This window comes from Ixodes scapularis, unplaced genomic scaffold (assembly GCF_016920785.2).
Source record: "Ixodes scapularis isolate PalLabHiFi unplaced genomic scaffold, ASM1692078v2 PGA_scaffold4__175_contigs__length_147842914, whole genome shotgun sequence".
NCBI classification, from domain to species: domain Eukaryota; kingdom Metazoa; phylum Arthropoda; class Arachnida; order Ixodida; family Ixodidae; genus Ixodes; species Ixodes scapularis.
In genome coordinates, this window is record NW_024609879.1 from 73,943,609 (window position 1) to 73,968,890 (window position 25,282).

The following is a 25,282-nucleotide window of genomic DNA, read 5'->3' on the forward strand; positions in this document are numbered from 1 at the left end:
TTACCCGATTGGATGCCGTCTTGCCCAGGGATGCTGTAAGACGCCACGGCGCGCGCGAAGAACTCCATGAGCGCCGGATTGTCCAGCACCACTCCGCCGTCAACCAGGGCCGGAACGCCCTCAGCGGAAAACTCGAGCCGTGCCATCCCTTGGCTTTCTTCCGGTGCCCCTTCGCCTTCTTCCGCCGCGGTCGTGGCGGACGACATCGTCGCTCAGGGGCACTGCGCCCGTCGTCGGTGCCGCCGGTACTCTGGACGGTACGAACAACGGCGTCGATACTGAGCTCGGTACTGTGCCCCAAATGTTCGTTATGGCATAAAATCAACCTCAGAAAACTCCCTGTAGACATAATAAGTTACAGCTTCAATTTTACTGAGTTGTGAAGGATTACGAGTAACGACGCCAAGACTAGAAAGACTATGCAACATACACAAATGAGTTGCGCTTATTTGTATGTGTGCTGTCATCTTTCTAGTCCCAGTGTTGTTATTTGTAATCCTTTGCAGCACAGTTTAATTGAAATGTGAAAACCCAACTAGCCCAATCTCAAGCACTCTTAGTAAGATACAATCAAGAGTACTAGAGGAAAGTCTGAACTGGTATTATTTCAAACCTCAACTCTGTTTCTGTTAAAAAAAAAAAAGCCCCTTCCCCCAAACCGGTTGCCATCTAAAAGATGCTAGAGGTTTGTTATAGATCTACGCCATAACATATCTTCAGCAGCGTGATCGCTACACATGCGGCGATGCGATTGGTCTGAGTAAGTTTGGAGCACTTTTAGGAGCACCTAAAAATTCATTTTGGAGCAGCAAAAGTAACTTGTGGAGCATAAGCATACACTTCATTTTCTTTCCTACCACTGCGAATATTACTATACATTAAAGGGATACTACAACGAAATTTCAGCATCTATTTTTTGGTCTATACGTGTTCAAAGCAGCAGTACCAATATCTTGTTAAAAAAGACATGAAAACAAATTTTAAAACAAACGATTAGCAAAGAGCACCTGGCGGATGTTGCTAAAGCCTCGTTTTTAATGCCCGTTTCGGAACCTCGACACGTAGTGATGATAACTGTCTCGCCTAGAACTATACATGCTTTGAACCTGACGTCACCCAGACAGCTGTGCGGCCAGCACAAGAGGAGAGGGGAGGGAGGAACTCCCCACTCAACGTGACTCTTTCTGTGTGTCTCAGACATCGCTATTCTCCCTCTACAAGATTATGGAAGAATAACTCGTCACTCAAAATTCACACAAAAGCATCTTTGCGGTTAGTCGCGGTGGCCCAATCACTGGCGTGCTCAACCGCTTCGGTGACTGGAACGGCTAAGGCATCCTGACATCAGCCTCACCGCAGCTTTGTTCATCCTGAGAAAAACGACATCACGATTGCACCGTATGTGACATGCTCTCTGCTGGCTGCTCTCCGAGCGCTCACCAGAGCGGGCTTTTATAACGAAATATACAGCCATCAGGCTCAAAATACAAACGTGCGATTGTCATTTACGGATATTCTAGACCATATTCAACCTATTTCCGAACACGACGGGCATACTTCAAATTTCGTTGAAGTATCCCTTTAAAAGGCATTGTCTACTTTGCCTTCTCATTTCTGTACAGCCTTTTGTTAGCATTGATTGCACTGAAGGTTTGATTCCCCCAAATGCCTCAAACACAGAGCTAACTAGCTGTTTAGTTGCACAATGAAGCACCAGACATGACAACAATATGCTGATTGATGAAGTACCGTATGAACTACAGTGAATGGTCATTTTAGAAATAGAGCCAAACGCAAACCAAATTGTATTCTGCGAAAATAATAATAGAGCAGAATAATATTGAGTACCCAAATTGATGTTTCATTGAAGTCCTAAAGGTTGTAACAAAACTGAAATTATTAATTCCGATAGAAAAGCTCCTCTCATTTGGATAATGATACCAATTACATTTTATACGTAGATTTCGTTATCACAATAAAACGGCATGTCAACGATAAACAAGCCTTAGAAACAATTCAGTCAAACTCATTGGGGTAATTTCCGAGTTTGCATCCTCTGCTGCAGCTAATTTAATTAGTTTTCATTTACTCCATTCACTGCGTCACGGTCGCACCTATGTAAGGGTGATGACTAAATAAAGAGTTTACATAAAAATATAAGCCGTCCATATTGCGTCTGCCAAAATTATGCTTTCAAATTCTCTCACCTTTACAGGTTTTCCCCGACTATTTTATAAATATTTCCTGACCAATCCCTAAGGAGACACGACATGTATGAACTGTAGTTTTTATGTGGAAAAGAGAGGTATATTTGACGGCCAACAGGGCGGTGGCAAAGCGCCGTATACTATTGCCTCCCCAGTGTATTCTTCTACGTATCTTGCTGAATAAATGCCCTGTTTTAAATAAACTACTGGGCAAACATATTAGTGCATGACCAAGGAGAGAAGTTTGTCTTGATCAGCACATATCAAAAAGATGCAATTCGAGTTCCACCAAGGCTCTAGTTTCCAAAAAGAAATTTGCATCAGCACACCAGTCGGGTCGCATGCGATCTGTGCTGTACCACAAACGCATTGTTTGTAGTTCCTCGGAGACAGAAAAGCTTAATTTCCCTGACAGATACTAAATTTGGGTAGAAATTCCCCGACTTTTTTCTGACCTTCCCAGACTCGCCAAAAATCCCCTGGGAATTCTCAGTTTTCACCCTGAAATCTCCTCGCAACACAAAAGAATCCTTGCTAATTATCAAGTTAAAAAAAACATTCAAATATTGCAGTCTCATGCAGTCTTATGCAGGGCTTTTTACTGCAAAGTAAAGCACTTACTAAGATTTTTTTTTTTACACTTAAAGAAATGGTTAACCGAAATTTGGATTAAAAAAAAAAAACAATGCTGGATATGTAGGTGGGATGCTACAATCCCTACAACACTACTAGTAAGGCGATATCTCAAATGGACGGCCATATTTTTTGAAAAAGAAGTCGAGATTGAACCAGGCCGACGAGGCGCGTGACATCAAGATATCTAGTTTCCTCCTCTCTTCGCTTCGCTTCAAGGCCGCGTGGCAGAGAAGACGCAAGGCCGTTCCCTCTCCTTCTCGGAAAAACATGATGTCAACATTCCTGCCAAATGTGCCTCTTTTTTTTAGAAATACGGTCATCCGTTCGAGATATCGCTGTAGGAGTGTTGTTTTAGTGTTTGTAGCATCCCGTTGCACGCTTTTGCCGTGTGTTTTGGGGAATCCAGATTTCGGTTCAGCATCCCTTTGAACGGAAATCTGGATTCCACAAAACACGACGGCAAAAGCATGCAACGGGATGTTACAAACACAAAGACATCATTCATACAACGATATTTCAACGGATGGCCATATTTTTCAAAAGAAGGCATCACATTTGACAGATATGTTTACGTCTTTTTTCTTCGAGAAGGAGAGGGAACGGCCTCACATCTTCCCCGCCTCGCCACTTTGAGGAGGCGAAGCGAAGAGAGGAGGAAACAAGATATGTTGACGTCACGCGCCTCGTCTGCCTCGTTCAATCTCGGCCTCTTTTTCCAAAAATATGGCTGTCCATTCAAGATATCGCCATACGAGTAGTGTCGTAGGGATTGTAGTGTCCCGCCTACATCTCCTGCATCGTTTTTTTTTTTTAATCCTAATTTCGGCTCAACATCCCTTTAAAGCACTTTTGTTTTCGAGGAGTGCTTTCCCCCTAGCACGAGGCTGTGCTGCAGCAAAGCCAGATACGTAAAATCGCTATGCCCACACTGTGGCTCCCGCTTCACTGCAGTGTACCAGAGCGCAGTGAGAAGTGCACTCAATGAAGCTACCTAACCCACCAGAACAGACCACGAACATGAGAAATATTGAGCAACTTCCAAGTAGTCAGCGTTTGACACAGATATCAGATCGAGCAGTATGTCAGTTAAGGCAATAAACAGGTTTTCAAAATGTGAACAAGCCTACCGTGTCGATCCGGACGTGTAGCTATTATATTTTCAGTAGTAATAAAGAGAAATTACATCTTGGCACAATGCTGGCGCAAAATCACCACATTTTGGCAAAATGCAGCAGGATGTAGCAGGGTCAGCACCTTGGTGCAAATGGCCCAGCAATCGCATCACTGCAATTGGCACTTTAGCTCGCTGGACTGAGGCTCCAATTTTTAGGGGGAAAGCTCCTTAGGGTCTAGCCTTGTCCATCCATCCGGCGTCCGTGCTCACATCGATTGCACTGCCTCCGAGATCGGCCCACTTTAAAAAAAAAAAAAAGTATGCCTGCACGGGCGTTCGAACTCAGGACCGCTCGCTTACGAAGCAGACGTCTTAACCACTACGCTACACTCCAACGTTGCATGTAGCCGCTCAAAGTCAATAGAGGAGAGAGCGCTGCAGTCAAATGCGTATATAATCGCATTAAACTTTGCATGCATTGGCTCAACGTTTATAGATGAGAGGGCGCTGCGGTCAAATGCTCAACTGCGTATATAACCACGATCCATACCACACATTCTCTTTCTGACATGGACCGTTGAAGTGGCGGAGATGCGTTCCCACGGCTTCTAGCGGATCCAAGCTGATTCGCTAGAAGAACCACTTTCTCTGCATTTCACCGACCATAAAGCAGTAATAATGAAGTCGAAACGCAACCCGGAACTCAGCACTAGCTATGAGCAATAAAAAAAAAATCAGCACCATCAGCACTACCTATGAACAATAAAATCAGTATCATCAGCACCATCAGAGCTTCCCCCCAATCAACATCATTCACCACGTGGAGATGCGGCCTCTTTGTTTTATTAATGATTTAATGCTATATGGCTAAGGAGTTCTAGGATACGCAATTGTACGAGCTTTCGTAAACATATTGACATAAGAATGCAAGGTGGACAGTCATGTTTTGTAGCTAGTGTCCATGGAGAATTTCTAGCTTAAATCTCGCGGTTCATTCAAGGAGGGTGCGGCAAGAAAAAAAACTTGGATGTCTAACAAATTCTGATCATGCATACGACAGTAAAAACAACCTTCGCTATTCATTGCTTATCCATCGATTTGGTGTGTGAACTGAACCCGCCTAGCCATTAGCCCGACTTTATTGGCTTGTGAAACCCCCCACCCTTGGGAAACTAAAAACTTTCCGCCAATGCCAAGGAGGACCGTTTTTGAACGTTGCTCTTCCGTGGAGCTCATCAAGTGATTGATCCAATAATGTTGGATGAAAACAGCGGGAAGTCTCTTTCCAATGGCTGACCTCCAGCATGCACTTGTTGCCTTCCATCATGCTTTGGATGCACATGCACACAGGTGGGACTAGTGAAAGACCTCCCTGCCATTCTAATCCTGTCAGGGACCATGGTGATTACGTCAGAAGAGGAAAGGCGTAGGCCCTGTTTTCTAGGTAGTACTGCCTTGACACAGGTCATTTCCAAATCACACCTTCCACACACTATATATACTGGCACGGTTACTGTCCCAACTCAAGTTGTCCGTATTTTAGCAAGGGCTTGTTGGTTATTGTACTGAAAGAAGTCCGAGACATTGCTTATAATCTGTGCGACGTGACGGCATGCTTAGGCAACAAAGCCCCAAATTCATTGCAATTTTTTGTTTTGTTTTAGAGCGCAGCTCTTAGGCGCCCATTTCCAGCTTGAGTGGCAGCGCCGTCGGCATAACTGCGCATTGTATTATTTATTTATTTATTTACAATACCCTATAGGCTGGGAGGCATTAGAGAGGGGAGTGGGTATAACAGCATTGCTGAATCACTTCGCGAAATGTGGCGGAGTCCTTGATGGCTGTGACGTCATTATGGGACGTTTCCCATGATGACATCACGTGCGACGCCCCGAAGGTCACTCGTGAAGGTCGTGACCTTCACGAGGCCTTTACGAGTGAAGTCCCGATGGTCACGTGTGACGTAACGAGGGAGGAGGGAGGAAGGGAGAGGAAGATGAGGAGGAGGGTAAGAGGAGAGGGGCGTACCCTCCTCCCCATACCCTCCCCTCCTCCTCCTCAAGAGCTGCACTCTAATTCAGCATTACAGGGAATTGTAAACGTCTTTTATTTTTTTAATGATGCACTTAAAATATTTCCCTCACTATTATCCTTTCTTCTTTTCACAACCAAACTTAAACGTGATTTTCTACCCTGAAAAAAGTTCTGCACACACGCATGCTGCCTACTGGAGAAAAAAACATAAAAGAAAAGATCCGCTAAACACAAGATGCTTCAAACGCACTACTGAATGTGTTAAAAAGAATCTCAAAAGATCCAATGATGTCCCGTGGCCTCAAGGCTGATTTTCTTTAACTTACACGCATGGCTCAAGAAAGAAGTCGTCCACCAAGAGAGCTGTTTCCACTGCTCTCTTCAAGAAGCTAAAACATTCAAATGATTGATTTAGCTAAGTTTGAACCTCGGACAATGTTTGAAGCTTGCCGGTAATGTTCGCCTCCAAAAGGTTGGGAGGTTTTACATGCTGTGGAAGCAGCGGTGAGTTGTAGAACTGCAAGAACTGTTCTGGGCCAATTGTGGAGCAATGTACGAGGTATCCCAAAAAAACCTTTACAGGGCCTTTTGCATCGTAAAAATGAACTATACATCCCCGAATGCTCATTCTATGCCCAAATGCCAAAGTTTCAGCAGCAATCATTATTTTATTTAAAAGTTACGCACGATTTTCAGAAATATTCAGTGGGAAAATGGTGGCCGACAGATCTTTCGAATGCAGGGACCTCTATGGCGCCAGTTAGCTAAAACGGGCCAAAATTGAATGGGCCAGAATTGACCCCATTTTTCTATTGAAATTTCCAAAAAATAACTTATAACTTTTGAATAAAATAACATTTAGTGCGGAAACTTTGGCATCTGGTTCAGACCGCCAGGGCTACATTCGACCGGAGAAGGAGCATTCGACGATGCGTAGTCCATTTTTGCTATCAAAAAAACACTACATTTTTTGGGGAAGACGTTGTAGTTGGGACGAGTTTATTTTTAAAACTTTATTTACTATATACTTCACTAGAACCAAAAAGTTTTAAGGAGGCCACAGTGGATCTTACGTTATAAGAGGAGGAAAAATCGGCACTTGCGCATAGAAAGCTCCAACTTCCACCGAATGTGCATTTAGGTGCACATTCAGTGCACATTCAGCATTTACGACCAACACCAACAAACTAGCCCAAGGTCAAAGGCGGACGGGTTCGCAGACGACCAAGTTAGTGACGGACATAACCTGCGGCGCCATCTCCCGCTAGGTGCAGCTAGCAGCCAACAAATCGTGTCTGCTCGCTGCACCTATGCAAACTGCAGGTGCGTGCGCTTCTTTTGCGGAGGTTGCGGTGATGTCGGAAAGCCAAGCTCCGATTGGCTTATTGAAAAATAGTGGGTAGAGCACAAAGCAAGCTGCCTTGATGTCTACCTATCATCTTTCAATCAGAGCTTGGTGCTCCAATGTCATTGCAACCCCTGCTAAAGAAGCATATGAACTTGCGCTCCACATTGGAGGATGGCGCCACGAGCTACATTCATCACTAACTCAATCATCTGCAAACATGGTTGCCACTGACCTTGGCAAGTTTGTTAGGCTCATTTTTTACAGGAAGAAAACTACACTTCGAAATTCTGCAACGTAAAATTTGCCACCTATATGCACAATCAATGAAAGTTCAAACTTTCCACGTGCATGCGCCGATTTTTCCGGTTCACTGTACCGCGCAAGATCCCTTGTGGCCACACTGTAGACCCTTTTACTGTTTAGAAACACAAGCCATGTCTTGCCCTTGCATGCACCCCCCTTCCTTCGCCTTCGCCCCCCCCCCCCCCCCTTGAGAGAATTCCAGTCGCTCCGTTTCAGCAGGCTTTCCGAACCTGTTGATGTCGAAATTTCTGGGTTGGTGAAGTTCTACAGAAATCACAAAGTATGAGATCTAGCGAGGTCTATATATTGTGCTGTAAAACAGGTAAGAGGGAATCGGTAATCTTACAGGAGTATAAAAAAATCCCCAACTAGTCTTTCGCTAACCGGCCTTTTAGCTAATCACCTGGACAGCTGGTGATAAAATATTTCATGAACATTGCAATAAGTGGTGCTACGATGGAGGCTGTTGGTCCGACTTGACCCGAAGTTAGTGGGGGGCCGTAAATTGGCAACAGCGCCTCCTTCCAATGCTTTTGATAAGAAACTATACTCCATGCAAATAAAACGATGGTAATATCCATTCGTTAGCGCTTGGTTAGTCCGAAACAGCAAGCACAGTCCAGCGAATTACAGAACACCCACGATACACCAGAAGCTATGAAGTGTGAGGCTGTGATCACAAGGCCATGAAATACCATTTATTTCAGCTTAGAAGGTATGCAAACGCCCAGAAATATAGACATTCCAGGATAACCGGAGCTGTCACACATTTTGCTAGACGCCAATCCCCACCCGTACTTCGTATAATGCGGAGCACGAATATGTAAATGGTCTAAGGTGACATTTGTACAGCGACATGCCTGTCCAATGCTGCTAAATCAAAGATAGTTCGAAAGTGACGCACGTGGTCCGCCAGAACAACTCCACCGCAAACCTGTGGCTGAAATTTCCCACCCCTTACTTCATACAGGGACGCAAAACGTTCAACTAAAAACCTACACAAACTTCTTTTTTTCCCCATTTTTTTTTCTCAACGAAAACAACAGGGCGGTTGCTGCGAGCACATTGGATACGAAGAGCCAACGCCTAGCTCTCACAAAACTGCGTCCTTGAACATGTCTGTGCACGACAACGCGGTCAAAAGACAGTGCAGAAGCTACGGAGTTAGAAAAACACAAAAATAACTGAACGGAAGCTTTATTTCTTTATAGAATATTCGAAATCTCGGAAGGGCACAGCTACAATGAACCCAGGAAACGGGGCCGCTTCCGTGGCAGCGAAATAGACGGTAAAGTTACGATTTCTCGAAATATTAAGGTCACTACACTTCCGAATTCGAAGTTCACGCGAGAGAAGCAGCAAAGGTAAAATGAACAACAATCTCAAAGAATGCTACGCCGACTACGCAGTAGAGACAATTACACCGACGAACGCAGAATACGATCCAACATGGCGCCCAACAGCCCCGCGCCGTACTTGAGAATATATAAACTCTAGCGTTGAATTGAGGAGTTCGAGAAAGGCCGTCTTATACTCATAAATTTGGTCTTTTATGTTTAGAATTTATGCTTGGCAAACAAGGGTTCAAGACGTATCACTTACCCTGTATATTCGCGGTTTCCGAAGCTCTCATCGGGTAAATTCGCCTCGGGATAAGCAAGGACGCTCGTCTTATGACCGAAGCGCCACCTGCCGTCATCGAAGTGGCGCCGCATCAAGTTTCGATTTTGAGAACTACCCAAAACTGCGGTCAACCATTTGGTCAACCCGTCCAAAATGACACGGACATAGTGAAACAAATGTAATATTTAAATTTTGTTTCACCTATTAATGCCATGCTAATACGCTGTTTTCAAGTGTTTAACAAACAGTGCACATGAACCAACCAACTCTGGTCACGACGAACTACGTTTGCATGGCGATCCACCTCAAGCGAGCAAAAGTTAAGAAAATAATAATGCTTTATTCGGTTTCTAAAACCCGGGTGACAGTGAAAAGGCTATTGCCCATGCCATAGAGGCTCACTGTACCCGCTACACACACATACACACATACATACAAAAAAAAAGAAAGAAAGAAATGTTTGTGCACTGGGATTTGGGTCTGATTGAGTGTCACTGGTGTCGCATCACAGTTCTTTGAGGTAGAGGGATGCACATTTGCACAGTTCTTTAATGTCCTCTTTGCTTTCGAATGTCCCTTGTGTGACGTCACTCGAGAGGGAGCGCCAGAGCTCGATGGTTCTCGGAAGAAGAGTGCTTCTGTGACGCTCCGTCCGTCCAAGGAGGGGTTGTAGCTTGTCGGCGCGGTTCTTCCTCACATACTCTAGAAGGGGTGTAGGAGGGCCACCCAGCGTGCAGGCTAGGAGGCGGAGCGAAGCCACCTGCCTACGGACAGACAGGCAGTTCCACCCCACACTTCCAAGAAGTTCGGGGGTGCCAGTGTCTCTGTATCGCTTCAGCTGCGGTGGTGATTGGCGACGCAGGATAGCGTAGGCCGCGCGCCGTTGTACACTCTCCAGTGAGGCAAATACTGAGGAAGTTGCCGACGGTGATCCAGGAGTAATCGCGCTTGGTAAAAGCGGTCAGCTTCTTTTGTCCGGTGTGCTTCGTCCACGCCGATTTTCTTTCACAGTGTGCATCTTGCATACACTGACACCCACCAAAATGTTTTTTTTTTTGTTTTTGTTTTTTGCCAGGCGATTTATTATTGTGTCAGAAGATTACTCAACGAATATTTTGCTACAGCGTCACATATATTTTTAATAAAGTAAAAAGACGCAACTGCTCTGAACCGAAACTGAACCTTTTTTTAAAGTCATATAAAAAAGGTATTATGTTCCTTTTTTTATTTTTAATATTGTGTGCGTGCCTTTGATGATTCACTACATTGATTATATTGAGTCGCCACGTGACCACGAAGAAGAGAGTGAGCGCGAATCGAACCGGCCAGTTCTCGATCGGCAGTTTTCGGGCGGAAAGAAAACGAATTCCGAGCCGCGAGTTGTTTTCTGGGTAGTTGGGCTCCCATATATCATGTACAAATAAAAACCTCGGCAAGCATAAATACCCTGTCAATGTCCCTTCGTCTTTAAACATTTTTTTTTCTTTTTTACATAGAGGGAAAGTTTATATACTCCCTACCACATACACATTTGTGATGGACTACGTGTATTTATTTATGGACGCCGAGTCTCGAGCTCACATTAATAGCCTGCTAAGACCGGTCATTTTGATGGTGCGGAATGCACGTTGCAAAAGCACTGCCGAAGATTAAAGCCGTCAGCATGCGCCCAGCAGCCGCGCACACAGCTCAAGTGTAACCATGGGTTAAACCGTTGGTCTGGACCACGACCAACTTAGAGTATGCAGAACGCAAGTCCGTCTGCTTCTTTTGCGGCGGTTGTGTTGACGACAGAACGCAAAGCGGCTCTGATTGAAGGATAGTGAATAGACCTCGAGGCAGCTTGCTTTGAGGTCTACCCACTATCCTTCATTCAGAGCCAATCAGACCTCGGCGTCTTTCTGACGTCACCACAACCCCTGTAAAAGAACCAGACGAACTTGCGCTCCGCATAGAGTAGGTCGTGGTCTAGACGACGCAATGGCGGCGCAGGACGGACCTAGCTACGCTGCGGCGGATGTGGGGCCGCTACTTCGGAACTGTCGTTGCAACTTCATCGTCGCCGTCACCTGCTTCACACACACATACACAAAAAAAAAAAACGCAGTTGGGTGTAGCGATTATATAGTTAAAGTATACATTTCTCCCTCCTCCTCAGTACACATCAATTTCGTTCGATTTACCTGCACCGGTAGAAGAAAGCGCCTACAATTTTCAGCGCCGGTGTAAGAGGTGCAGGTTTCACTATCATGTAACCCGCTATCATGTTCCGGTTTCGAGCAGTTAAATTAAAAATATGCGTGGCTCTGTAGCAAAACAAAATGCGCCGTCTTTTTTCATACTTTGAAAACATGAAATTACACCTGTAATATTAAAAAAAAAAAAAAAATATATATATATATATATATATATATATATATATATTTACGGTAACTTGAAATAAGTGTAGTGACGGCTCGCGCCGAGCGCGTACTGCGATAACGAAAGTAGAACCACGCTGTTGACTTGAGCCAACGATTGACTTGAGCCAAGCCAACTGAGCAATGCGTTTTTGTCTATAAATGATTAATTAAGTTAAAATTTATATCGTTTTTGTTTTATTTTACTTTATATTTATCGTAAAAAACTCTAATAGTAAAGCTTTTGTTAGAAAAAAATAGTTTCAACATTTTGTACGTTCGTCAGGAAAGAAAAGGTTGGATCCACAAGGAGACAATCCAATCCTGTTTGCAATTTTTTTCTTGGCGCGCTGTTGTCTTTTTATGTGGATGTGTGCACGACCATGCCATGCACGACCGTGCCAACCGTGCACGACCATGAACTTGAAGGAATGAGGGAAGGGGGCAGGCAGTCCGTCAATTTAGGACAAATTGTTGCTGCGGATCCACAGATCCACATTGTTCTCTGCTCCAAGCAGATCAGAGGACTTTGCACACAACAATCAAACGGGCAGCTTGTGCCGTGCGTTTTTCTTCGTAGCACCTTCCCCGAGGAGTACACTCACACTGCCGGAGCGCAGTGAAGACGTGCTGCGTTCACCACTGCGTCGTCTGTAATTTCGACGCTTTGTCTATCTAATTTCGGACTGAGGTGTAAGTGGGTACTGGCGGTAAACTGCTCATTCTAAACCCTCCGGTTACTAAGTGGTGAGGTACTTCGAAGGGGCCCTCCTAATGAAGAAGGCAAAAGCCCGACGGAGAAAGGGTGCCAAGCCAACACCGCGGCTCAGGGCAACGCCGACGGCAAAAGGCGGCAGAAAAATAGGCCGAGATCGTGCCGGTAAGTAGGTAGAGAGCGAGTCGTCTGCTTCTCAGGAGGTGCGGTGACGTCAGAACAACGCCGAGTTCTGATTGGCTTTGATTGAAATGATAGTGGGTAGACCCTCAATGCTAGATGCCTTAGAAATGATAGTGGGTAGAACCTCAATGCTTGATGCCTTGAGGTCTACTCACTATTTTTTTTAATCGGCCAAAAAGAGCTCGGCGTTCTGACATATCATTGCAACCCCCGTGCAAGAAAGCAGACGAACTTGCGGTCCGCATAGCCCTCGACCATCATGTTGGTATTTATGAATGCTGGAAGAAAAACTTGTGAACACAAAATTAGGCCACAAACGGACTAGTGATGGTTGAATATTATAAACCAGGGGTGCACAACTTCTAAAAATTTATGCGGGCCAAAATTTGTTCATCGAAAACTGTGCGGGCCGCGCCTAGTGCGACGTGCTGCACATCTTGGCTGCGGTCAGGCTTCCGATATTCTGTGTCATCTCGCTCGTCGCCGTCTTCAGCACATCTCGCAATGTCATCTCTGTCATGGAAGATCGAGGGCGGTTCTTGTTCAGAGTCATCAGTGAAAAGGTTTGCTTACAGACATACATGCTCCCGAAATGTGACGACGATTTCTAGGCGTGGTCAACCAGGCTTCCGTACTTGTTCTTGTCCAGGCTTTTGTAAAACTCATGCAGCTGAAATTCGAGATGAATAGTCTTCAGCACCGGTGAACACTGGAGGTCGATAAGCTCCAATTTCATCGTCGGATCACAGTCCTCCAATCCGATGATGCGACCCCTAACTATTCCAACAAAAAGGAAGAGGGTTGATAGCATCTGTAGTAAAAGAGGGATCTCTCGAGAGAGAGCAACAAGTTTTCGCGTTCCGTGTACAGACATGTTGAGACAGATCCACACCATGGACAGGGACAGCTGCACATGCTGTTTTATCGTTCTCAGCGGGATTAGGGAAGGGGGAAAAATTTGAATTGAGAAATCATAGTTACTTCGCCGAAGACAGAGAAGTAGGTCAGAGGGTTTCACTGCTGCTTGCCAAGCGGAGCGGGCGCTTAATGGATAGAATTGCATAGTAAGCGAATTTCTGTGCTGAGCCGGGCCGCATGCGGCCTGCGGGCCGTATGTTGTGCACCCCTGTTATAAACGAAGACCCAATGACTGGGCAGGGGTGGATCCAGGGGGGCTATGTTGCACGTTTTGGACTCCCAGGAGACTAGGGAGAAGGAAGCGACATTAACAACGCTCTTTGGATGTTGATTGGTGGAGTCGCTGATGACGCGTTGCGTGGTGCTGCTAAGATACCTTCATTCACACCCACGTCACTTTCTTCTCCCTAGTCTCCCAAGAGTCCAAAACGTGCAACATAGCCCCCCTGAATTCCGTTTTGGGGGGAAGCGGGGGGGGCAGGGGCGGGCGCACTTGCAGCCATTACGAGAATGGCTTGGCTGGGCATGACTTGGCCTGACCGCTTGGCGGCAAAAGAAAATTGGCTTTGTGGCTAGCTAAATTGGACGCAGCTCAAGACTGACGGAGCCGAAATTTGAAGGTGCATTCATTACGCAAGGGAAAAAAAAAAAAGTAAAAATATTGGTAACTGTTGTGGGGGTGCGTTCATTATGCGAGTATGTACATTATTTGAGTAAATACGGTATGGACGTTCTTCTCATATCTATTGAGACTTTCTGGGTCTACAACCTTTGGATCTAGGTGTTTCTTAAAAGGGTTGTGAAATGTCTTTCCAAAATTCTTAGCTATATTTGTACTTGGAGTGCTTTTCGTTTATTGTATAACCCACATTCATTCACTTGATCGTTGTGTACTTAAGGAGCGATGTGTCAAGTTGCTGCCGAGGAAGATTCTTGTAAAGGAAATTTAATGGAAAACTCGCTATCATAAAGCCTTGAGTGACCAGGCGTTCTGAGTAAGGCGGGACAGGCCCCGCTTTTCCGGCCATGGTCCCGCTGTCCCGCCAGCGTGCTTGTGGGACGGTGTTTTGTTTTGCTTTGGCTGTCCCAAATAGATAAAAGAAGCGGTCAAGTGAAACAATGTGTCAAATGGATTCTAGGCTTTTTCTGATCAGTGAACAAGATATGCTTGAAAGAAATGCTAACGCTGAAGGTTAACTTGCGGATAACATGTCTACAGCAGTGTTGCCAGATTGGGCTATATATAGCCAAATTGGGCTACATTTTTTCTAGTTGGCATCAAAATATTGTGGTTGGCTGTGTGGCTATTTTGGACTATTTCTAAGAATACGGCGAACTTTTGTCGACCTCAGGTTCGACGCCGAACTTTCAGATTCGGCTTGTTAATTTTCAAACTTTTAATCAGTTTCGAATAAAAATGTTTCTCTTTTGGCTAGTCGAGAGGAAAGAGAGGAAGGAGAAAGGCTTCAAACTTCTACAAACTTCGGTGTTTTCACAATGCGCAGTGAAGCAATGCTTGCAGAGTTCAAGCGGTCTCCCTGCAGCGCGGTCGAGCAAACCAAACAGATTGCACAATTACCACAGGCCCGGTAGCGCCTCCAACCCGGACGCATATGGCCCCGCCCGGACGTCGACTGAACTCTCCAAATGCTGCTTTGGTGCCCATTGTGAGAATCCTTAGGCACCCAGGTTTGTAAAATTGAGAAATCCGCAGTTTCACCGCTAAACCATTGACTACCTTCCAGTCGCTGCCCACCCCGAGAAAGGACAGCACAATCAGAAATAGCAGGAACATGAATGGGTGACACTAATATTCTTCACAAAGAAAAAGAGACAAGTGGGATATTGGTGAGGACCTGAGATATTGGGGTTCCGGTTTGAAACATCCAGTGTTCTGACTGTTCTCGTTATTTCGTTCTTTTACTGTATGATCATATCTCCCGGGCTTCACAATAAAGCTGTCTTTGTGTGTTTTGTACTTCTGAAAACCTACGAAGGAAGGGCCAGTTTTGTACGGATTTTCATCATTTCAAAGCTTTTCTTGAAAAATTCACAAGTAACAATGTACACAAAAGGTGGTGCATCTGAGGGTTAAAACAGAAATTGTAACGTGTATGTGTGAGTGTAAGAAATAGTCAATATAAGGCTCAAAAATCATTGTTTTTAGTCTTGGCTATTTTGGGCTATATTTTTTATGGCTTTGGCTATATTGGGCTATACCTCTCAGTTATTTGGCGGTTTTTGTGGGACCATCTGGCAACACTGGTCTACAGTACTATGGATATACACAAGTAAATACATTAATATTTAAAAAAAATATTCCAACCAAACATATTACATGCACAAGCCAAACAGTATGCAAACAGCAAGAAAAAAAAATGTACACAGCATGTACAAATTAATAAAAAATGGTGTGATTTGTTACCTAACTTTAATGTTCTCGAGTCTTGCTTTTTGGGGCCTGAGGGATATGGTCATTTCATAGCCAGTCGTGGGAAAACTACAATGTCCTAGTACTACGCCCATAAAAATGAAGGGCCCAAAAAGTTTGTGCTGATCGTCGAGAGGTCGGGCGCTTGCATCCCTCTTCCTTACCGATTTTTCGGAGGTCTGGGTTAAAATCCTCTTGGGATAGTGTTTCTTTATTGCTTTAATTCATGTTTTATTATAATTCTAATCCACGATCTGGTCCCACAGCCACATTCCTCAACGAATGCGATCTGTGGTGGGAGGTGCAGCATGGTTTGATGGTTGCCAAACAACAGGGAACCTGGATGTGTTTGAGGCCGAAACAGTCGCAATCACTTTTTGCAGTAGCATAGAACTAATGCAAGAATGCCGATAAATACCTCAATGTTTTTATACCTCACAATTTAATATTTTAAGTCTAAATAAAGTTGAATATCTGTTAAACCTTCTTACATAGCCAAGGTGACGTTCCGTTGCTCATGCTGCCCATGCTTATGAAATGTTGGCACAATATTTTACCGAAGTACCTAGAAATCATCTTCTTTGTGGTTTATTCAATATAGATAAATTGATGTCTGGCAGATACATTTTGTTTTCATGGCCCCTTTAATCGGTGTGACCAACCTACCGTGAAGTCTCGAGATAGCTCACCTAAACTCGAGAGAAAATTAGGTAAAAATAAGGAGTAAGCTAACTTTCTATCTGCAATCGAGAAAAGTTGAAAAAATGCTATTTTTAGATCATTTGTCTTTGTCAAACTTGTTATCGCAGCGAGGGGCAATGAAGCAAAGATGACCACACTTCCCAGTCGGCAATATTTGCTTATATCCCTCTATAGGTACCTAGCGGGATTTACACCAAGGACATCATTGATCCGAACACTACGATTACTACGAATAAACTATTTTTTGGTGTTTAAAAACAAACAAATTGAACATCAAGCCACAAATCCCAGAAGGGAAAATCCCTTTTGGGATTTTCTGGTATGTTGATTATTGTTAATGTTATTTGTATTTATTGCTAAAATTTTCCTGAACTGGGAATTATAGAGTGATTGAGAAAAATAAACTCTGTTTTTTGGCACACAAATAAACTATGCACCGCGAAAACCTGAAAGTAAAAGAAACCAAAAAGTTGATGCCAGCAGTGGGAATAGTTGCAAAAGTTTGAGAGCATAATAAAGCAGAACAAAAAATGTTAATGAATTGACGTTTGATGATCGTTAGGCTTTGATGTATGTTGGCTCAAGAAGAAATATTACCTTTGGCTTTATATTTTATTCAAATAACACTGTTCTCAAACTGTATTCTGTCACCAATAATAGTGTCACATTCCCACAGGGGTTCCTGCAATTCGTGATTTATTTATTGGGACCGAAAAAGTGTGTTGTATTTTCTCAATCTGACCATGTCGTGTGACATGCTACTGCCTTGAAAATGATTGTATACTTGATTTGCAGGAGCATCGATTGCCTCGCATTTTTCCAAACCTTGCAAGTCATCGCTGCTTCGGTGAAGGTGCTATCACCAGCCCTGTGCATCGTTTGCAAGTAATTGAACGTCGCCTAAACGTGACAAGATTGCACTGCCGGGCCCTCCCTGGGCCTCCCCTGGCTACACAGCTAAGGGACCGTCCATGCAGGGAACATCATGTGCTATGCACAGCAAATACATTTCAAAGGGCATGAGTGCACTCATTCATTTTCAATGAGGACATCAACCGTGGAAACAACACAGCTTATCTCCTTGCCTCCTCGCTGTTATCTCCTCTCCCGTTTTGCTTTTGAGAAATTTGGGACCGACATTAAGTAGAATCCTTGAGTTAGGCCTTAAACCAGCAGATCATGTGGTAGCTATGTCATTACCTCCCTCATGTGCATGCACCGAGGCTTTGTCTAATGATGCCAGTAGAGGGGGTGGCTTTTGCCCGGCAGTAAATGACTCAAAGCGGTTTGGAAGGCAAGGAACAACCTTGCTTTTCGTCCAGCAAAGGCTGTGTACAGCACAAGCCCTGCCTTGTGTGAACAGCCCTTGACGTAGTTGACCATTATCAAGTGATTCAAGCCAGTGTGATGGCTACAAAGAATCTCCTAGCACATCTTCTATGTGTAGAACTAAATCAGTCTCTCCAGCTCAAACAAAGTATCAAATTTTGCTGGGTGCCGGGCCATGCGGACATTGGAGGAAATGAAGCAGATAAGCTGGCCGCGTCTGTGAAAGATTCTAAAGGTCTCCTTTGGCCTGTTTCACCAGAATTCCAAGCCACCCTTCAAAAAATCAATTTTTAACTCGTGGCAGCTGGAATGACATGTCGAAAAAGAAAATAAACTTAATGTTAAACTTAATGTTATCAACCTTATTTTGGACATTTTGGAGAGCTCCTTTCATAGAGACCGTCGTCCTGAAGTTCTCCTTTGCCTCCCGACAATTGGTCGTTCTTGCTGGACACACCAATACCTTCTTTGTGCTCTATGACCATTCTAGGCAACTTTTGACTATCTTGCAAATATTGCGGCACAGTGGCTTTTATCACGATCTATGGTGATCGTGCTTTCCAGAGCTTATTAGGGAACATCTTCCATTTCATTGTACAGTCGACTCTCATTAAGTCAAACTCTCTTAATTCAAACTTGCGGATAATTCAAACTAACATGCAGGTCCCGTCTATGCGTCTCTATGGGAGGAAACTCCAGGTAATTCAAACTTTGCTTTATTCAAACAAATTTTCTTTCCACCTCGAGTTTGAATCAACGAGATTCGACTGTGCCTTCCTGCTCGGTGATGAGCCTTCAGTATCGTTCAACCGCGTCTTAGGTTATCTTTAAAAAATTGCCATTTTATGCCAGTCATAATTTTTAAAACTAATTACATTGCTATTCTCGATTGTTCTAAATCGGTTTCACTTAGTGCAATATAGTACATGGCACATATTAGAACATGTTGGCTCATCAGTGTCTGCAAATTCAATTTGACATGCCACATGTTCCCAGCAGGACCCGTCTCAGGCACCGCCGGCAATGAAGAGAAGGGCTAGTGGAAGTCTCCCCAGCGGCGGGAAAACCAGCACCAATGCCGTTTTTTTTCTTTACTCCGCCTGCGACAGAATTAGCAGCACCAGACACAAAGGGACGCACTTGGGGAAAAGAATATATTAGAGTGCGGCACTCCTGGGTGAGCATTTGGGCATGCAACCTACTAGTTGAATTTCAGAAGAAATCATAAGGGAGAGTGGTGGTACCAATGTTACACCCACGGAAAAGCGATCATGTGAGCAGATCTATGTTTGCATTGGACAAGGTGCCACCTTGAGGGACACCCGTCCAGTAGTGCCTGGAGACACCATTTGTGCTGAATTCAAGCTTCTCCATACGTTGTTTAGCTCCTGATGAACTTTGAGTCTGTGAGCAGTATTTCTTGGATAGATGTTTGCATCTCATACATGTTCTTTGTGTGTGTGAAAAGTAAACATGGCTATGGTGTTTCTTGCAAAGCTCCATGTTAATAATATAAAAGTTGGCACTTAAAAAAATCTTAGCGAGTGAAGTGCTATCATAGCAAGTGAAGTGCTTTTGCACTTCATTCTCCATGCTTTTCTCAAATGTGACAAAAAGGACTCTAAAGATGTGTCATTATTTTATTTGTAAGCACAAATCTGTTGCAATGGGCCTTTTTGCAGGTGCTGACCTCAAAGTTCCTTGCATTCTCCCTGTGCACTGCGTGAAGGTGAGCACTACTTTGTAACTATTACAGCCCTAGATGTAAGTGCAGTGTCATGTGTGATACATGCAAGAGGAGATTGCTTCGCCGTTTTTTGAAGACTTGCTTGGGAATATCGAGAAAAGTTTTGATTCCAGAGATATTTTTCTGTAACGTCCCCTCTTAGTAAGTTTTTTTAGATATTTGCAGAAATGTTTTACCAGAAAGTGTTACATAAACTGAGTAGTTTTCACGTGATTTAGGGGATTCTAGAATATGGGGCAATCAATTTTCCACTTTTTTTTTGTAAAAAGTGAAACTTGTGTGTTCATTCATTTTTCTTTTTTTACATTGGTATATCGTTTTTGTGCAGTTGATGAACTCTAATACTTTTTCTACTGTACATTGCTTCTTGCTAGAAAATGCAGTCAAATAAAAAATGCAAAGTGCCCATGAAAAAAGTAGGACATATAAGTTAAAAAGAATTCAGTGCATGTACCATGAGAGGCAATTAAAGTATAACCGCATCCCAACTTGTATAAGAATTACAATTCCCTCAAATCAAGAGCATGAAGTAAAAAAACTTGCTTGAATGTCCGGTATAGAGTCCGGCCATATGAATACTGGTCCTGTTGGTTTTACTTGGGACTGTTGTTTTCTGAGCACTCCTGTTACCGATTCTTTTGCTACTATATGCCTTTTGTATCCATGTCATTCTGCCACGTGTGGTGTGTTAAAAAGCGCTCAAATGCTCGCCGGACACGAGCGACGGTATATTTGCAATTTATTCTCCTCTCAACCTTGCAGGTCGACACTGGCGACCATCGCAGGATGTGGCATGTGGCATATGGTTTGCAGAGATGCTTCTTCCCACTGGCCAACCCAAGTTTCTGGAGCATGCGTTCTTTGTGCAGTGTCCTTGCTTATACCAGTCCAGCATCATCAAAATGAGTGTCTCCTATTGCATCAAATGGATCCCAGTTATTTAGATGAGCACGAGCAGTCGACCTATGTGATCACAATTCACCCCCCACTCCATTTGTGCAGACAAAACCAGTGTGATGTGCTTGTCTTGCAACACATGCTCTTGTTGGGTGTTTGAGACTACAAGGTGTCAGCAATTATTTTGCAAATTGCATTCTGACACTGGAAGCATTGCTTGCATACTCAAGTAGTGTGTGATTTTTCATAGATTTACAGTGACATTCACTCTGCAGTGACATTTTGTAGAACATTATTATACAACGGACAGACATCACTACATGGTACGTCCACAGTACTATAGCATTCACTGCAGCCTTATTATGTCATAGCAATTTTGAAGCCCGGAAAATAGATTGGTTTATTATTGCTTACATCTATTAGGATGTGAGGTGAGCTGCGCTTCAATTAAAGATAAAGTATACATAAAAGTTTTCTGCGTGACTGGGCTATGCCTGTCAATTTTTCATTATCTTAATATGTGATATCACATGAATGTAATAAGAGCCCTTCTTAATGCTTTAATTGTACCTTGCCGAGTTTGTTCCCTTTGTTCTTAAACAAAAAGGGTGTCGATAGGTTTGTTTTGTGTGTGCTGCCTTCTGCTGAAGGCAGTGCAGTGGAGGATCTGGTGCGACATTTGCGCCAAACTGCGCCATAATGAATGACCTGCTACATGCTGCTCCAAAGGCTGTATTTGTGCACAATTTGCGCCATGTCTGCACCAAAGGGAGCTGTTCTCAAAAAGGAAACTGAAAGTATTTGGCATGTAGCATTCTTGGCGATGCCACTGAAAATTAAGAAAGTACAGTTTTTTTGTTGTTTTTTTTTTTTTTTTTTTCGGATGCCCAAGCACTATGTGCTAAGTGTAGGGCTGTGCAAATATTCAAATTATAAACAATATTGATATTTTTCGAAGTGTTGATCATGTCGGGTTAACCCCCTTGAGTGCGCTTCTCCTCAAGCACCATTGCACTGCGGAGAAGCAATACTCGCGGAGCTGACACCGCAATCTCGGGACTCACTTCGCCGCAGCGCAGCCGGACACTTAGGTGAAAAACACACCTTCAGAGAGGTATAATGCATGCATGCGCCTGGTGTAATGAAAAAAGAAAACATTGTCTTTGTTGATTCTTAGATTGCAGTAAAATCTTCAAAATTTAACTGTGGCTATCATGCCAGGGTATATGTTAGACAGCAATGTTTTAACAACCTGTGTTCAATATTTGTGCTTGTTTTCTTTTAATTCAGCAATGGAAAAAATCCCTTCAATTAGGTATGGCTCTCTTATAGGTTTAATTTTATGTCAAATATGTCATTCACCTGCCTTGCCAATGTAGGTATTCCACTGTCTGAGGCCAGAGTCTGTAAATATAGCTAGATTAAATTTAACAGAGCTCATAAGTGGGCAGTTGGAGGTTTGGGGAGAAGCTTTGCAAGTTCAGCTGATTTTCTCTTTAAGCATGGTGTAGCAGTAGTGAAAGGAGCAGCAACTATTCAATATTCGATTAAAATATATTCGGCCAGAACCCCTATTCACTTTGAATTTGCTTCAAACCCAATATCCATTATTTGCACATGCTTAATGAAGAGTTGTCGGTTCTTGTGCGAACGGTGTTCCCATCGATTGCAATAAATAGGTTGTGCTACTCATTGTGATCGGTAAGAGTAGCCATGTGCTCCACTTAGCTGCTCTATGAACAGTAGCAGGTTGAATACGAGCGAAGGCAGCGTGGGACACATTCAATGCAAAAGTGTCCGTTTTTCCTCAGCGTAATTTCCTCACTGTAATACAAACCCTACAAAGTAGCCAAAAACATTTTTTCTACATCAAACCGAAGACGCCGTCGGTACTCCTAATAGGTTATTCAGACATCTGGGAGATTTACCTCGTATAATTTTTCAATAAATAAATAAATATCTGTAGTAGCCAGGTAACTGGTAGGTTACCTGGCTCCCAACACTACAACTGCAGTTTTTTTTTTTCATAGGCTAACTTTAGAAGAAATAGCATAAAATTTTCTGACATGAAAGCTGAAATTTGTCTGCTTCAAAATTCATTGTTTCAGTTCCACCACTGCTAAAGTTTGTGCCTTGGCATTACTCTTTCATTGTCTTTGACTTTCTTTGTCTTGTTTCTCTGGTCTCCCGAACAGCGCCGGCCGAAGGAGCTTTCCGGGATGATGGGGACAGCGAGAGCAACTCCTCTTCCCCAAGAAATGAACTGGTTGAGTCACAACCCACAACGCGGATACGATATGAGGGCATGTATTGCTGCAAGTTCTGCCCTTACTCCAGTCATAATGTATGTCATGTAAACCAGCACGAAAGGACGCACACAGGAGAGAAGCCTTTCCGCTGCTCTGTCTGCGAGAGAGCGTTTGCTGACATCCGTAACTTACGGCTTCACATGAGGACCCACACGGGGGAGAAACCATTCAGTTGCGATGTTTGCCACAAGGCGTTCGCCAGAAGTCATGTCCTGGCGACTCACAAAAGAGTACATACGGGCGAAAGACCATACAAGTGCGGCACATGTGAGAAAGAATTTTCGAAAAGAGATAACTTGTTACGTCATGAGAGAACCCACAGAGGGTTGGGGCTTTACAAGTGTGAAACCTGTGGGTACATGTTTAAACGAAAGATCCATTTAAGTACCCACCGGAAAAATATGCACGAGTGAGGGCTCCGCACCATGAAATATCTTGAGGTCGTTTGTGTGTAAGTTTTTATATTTTATTGTGTGCTTCACTGCCTATTTGTTTGTTCACCTGAAGTTGAGAAACAGAGGCATATTCACAGTTCTAAACATTATGAGTTGCAGTTAAGCAAAAGCCATAGTTCTGCTCCATAGCATTTTGGTGGTTTTGTTTTGAATGGCTTTATTATAGCAGTTTTTAACTTCTGGATAAATTTTTGTTTTAGGACTTGTAGAGCTACCTTTAACTGTGCATATTGAGTGGATGAGGAGCATTGGGGTTTATTAACGCACCTTGAATATATGTCTAGATTTTTGTGACAACATTTTGAAAAGTGATTTTTCCCAAGTTCTCTGGATTTCCATGCATTTTATCTAGTTTTTCCACTTTGCTCCAGGTTAATTTTTGTTCCTGAGGTTGTACAATGAAATATATCAGCTACTGTACTCTGTTCTTTGTGGATTCAGTGGATCACAAATAAACTACTTTTTCCTACAATGCACTGTCTTACTGCCTCACTACTGCTTATGAGCATTCTACAAGCAAAGAGCAATAAATAATACCAAGCTTTAGTTTCCACCGTTTTGGCACTTGAATCATCTTTGCCAGCTGACATTGGGAGTATGCTTGGTGATGTCACAACTGGACCATTTCCGCAACACTGAAACAGCCTAGGCCTTGCTACACTACTATTTGTTACGACAGACGTGCAAGTTGTCGGAGTGTTTTAACATCACTTTGAATAGCATACTATTGAGTTTGCTACTCGCCTCAGACGGCATTAGGACTATTCGTCGAAAGACAATTCGTAGCAGGGCAACTCGTAGCAGGGCAATTCGTCGCATAGGGCAATTCGTCATAGGGCAATTTGTCCAGATGACGATTCGTCACCCTATTAAACGCTTCTTATATGTTTAATTTTCCCAGTTTATCGAGTATATTGCTTCAAAATTATCATTTACCAACGAAGGTTCTCCCTCATTTGGTATTTTTATTTGTAGCATAATTTTTAAGATTTGGCTTAAATGCTCTACTTTCGCAGTAGACGCTGTCTACTTTTGTGGGTATACGCCACAACCGAGTTCTAAATATGTTTCAGTAATCTTGATAGGAGAACCACAAAGGTGTCACTTCACGAAACGAGTTTTATTTGCATCGGAAACTCTGCATATACATCTCCGTTTACAATGTTCTGCTTTTGGCGCAAGCCTCAAGGATGTCCCTGTTGTCTGTGGTTATTTGTGACTTTAAAATAACTGTCACAAATGACCACAGCATGACTGAGGTTATTTGTGACTTTAACGTGAAACTTAGAGACGTCAGTCATGATCTTTATTTTGCAGGTCTCTCTTCTTCAACATACCCAGTAGATGCTTCGCTCAGTCCCCCGGTTAACAGCATATGAAAATCCTTCACAAACCAGCATCTCCCCGCCTCTTTCAGTCCTGATGACTTTCATAGCGACTGCCAAAATAAACGCTTAGACCAGTGGTGTACTAACGTGCCCTTGGAACTAAAAGGATGTGGATTACAAAGAGGTTTTATAAACTTTATCTTGGAAGTCTTAAATGTTTGTTCTGGACTTTCCAAAAAAAAAAAGAAGGATCAGCGAAATTTAAGTAACAAAGAAGTAACAAAAAGGTTGCACGCTTGCTGAACTACTCAAACTGTTGGCCCGGCGAACACACAGCCTCCCGTGCACTGTCAGCTTAAGGGTGAATAGAGTATAGAAAACGGACAAAGGATCGTGAACTATCCAAACAGGATACAACACAGCATGCATGTTTAGAAGAACAGCCTCGGACCTTTCCGAAACTCCAAAACAGCACGGACAGCAAGGCGGTGTTCGAACTTTTTTTTAAAGGCTTCTGAACTTCATATTTTATACATACATGTTCCATCCCCTCCCCCTTTCCCTTTCACGAATTCCTCTAAACTGTCCTAAAAAAAATGAAAGC

General features: G+C 43.4%; 2 protein-coding genes across 6 annotated transcripts in view; one reads left to right on the top strand and one right to left on the bottom strand.

The window, feature by feature from the left end:
* Nucleotides 1-9,347, bottom strand: part of LOC8024701 (microtubule-associated protein 4) — a 72,545-nt gene extending 63,198 nt beyond the window's left edge. Inside the window, exons 1-2 of the mRNA XM_040210232.3 lie at nucleotides 9,245-9,347; nucleotides 5-250 (exon numbers count right to left, since the gene is read on the bottom strand). Of these exons, the coding sequence (XP_040066166.2) occupies nucleotides 5-206 (202 nt within the window). The 5' untranslated portion in view covers nucleotides 207-250; nucleotides 9,245-9,347. The remainder of the gene's footprint in view (nucleotides 1-4; nucleotides 251-9,244) is intronic.
* A 2,670-nt stretch (nucleotides 9,348-12,017) lies between these two features.
* On the top strand, nucleotides 12,018-23,822 carry LOC115316423 (zinc finger protein 713). Of its 5 annotated transcripts, none has more exons than XR_006078244.1 (3): nucleotides 12,458-12,544; nucleotides 17,409-19,671; nucleotides 20,452-22,766. XR_006078244.1 is itself a non-coding variant. In XM_040210244.2 (2 exons), the coding sequence occupies exons 1-2, from the start codon at nucleotides 12,439-12,441 to the stop codon at nucleotides 23,306-23,308; spliced, it is 633 nt and encodes a 210-aa protein (XP_040066178.2). In that variant the 5' UTR covers nucleotides 12,018-12,438; the 3' UTR covers nucleotides 23,309-23,822. The 5 variants fall into 5 exon arrangements, 1 of the variants encoding a protein (XP_040066178.2); XR_005715414.3 differs by lacking the exon at nucleotides 12,458-12,544 and adding an exon at nucleotides 15,065-15,169; XR_006078245.1 differs by lacking the exon at nucleotides 12,458-12,544 and having other exon boundaries at nucleotides 15,603-19,119; nucleotides 19,625-19,671.
* The last annotated feature ends 1,460 nt before the right edge of the window (nucleotides 23,823-25,282 follow it).

What these genes read in the sequence shown, in the direction of transcription:
- LOC115316423 (XM_040210244.2), top strand. Translation starts at nt 12,439, where the DNA reads ATGAAGAAGGCAAAAGCCCGACGGAGAAAGGGTGCCAAGCCAACACCG. An exon ending in AATAGGCCGAGATCGTGCCG is followed by an intron (nt 12,545 to 22,781) that starts GTAAGTAGGTAG and finishes TCTCCCGAACAG; the next exon opens with CGCCGGCCGAAGGAGCTTTC.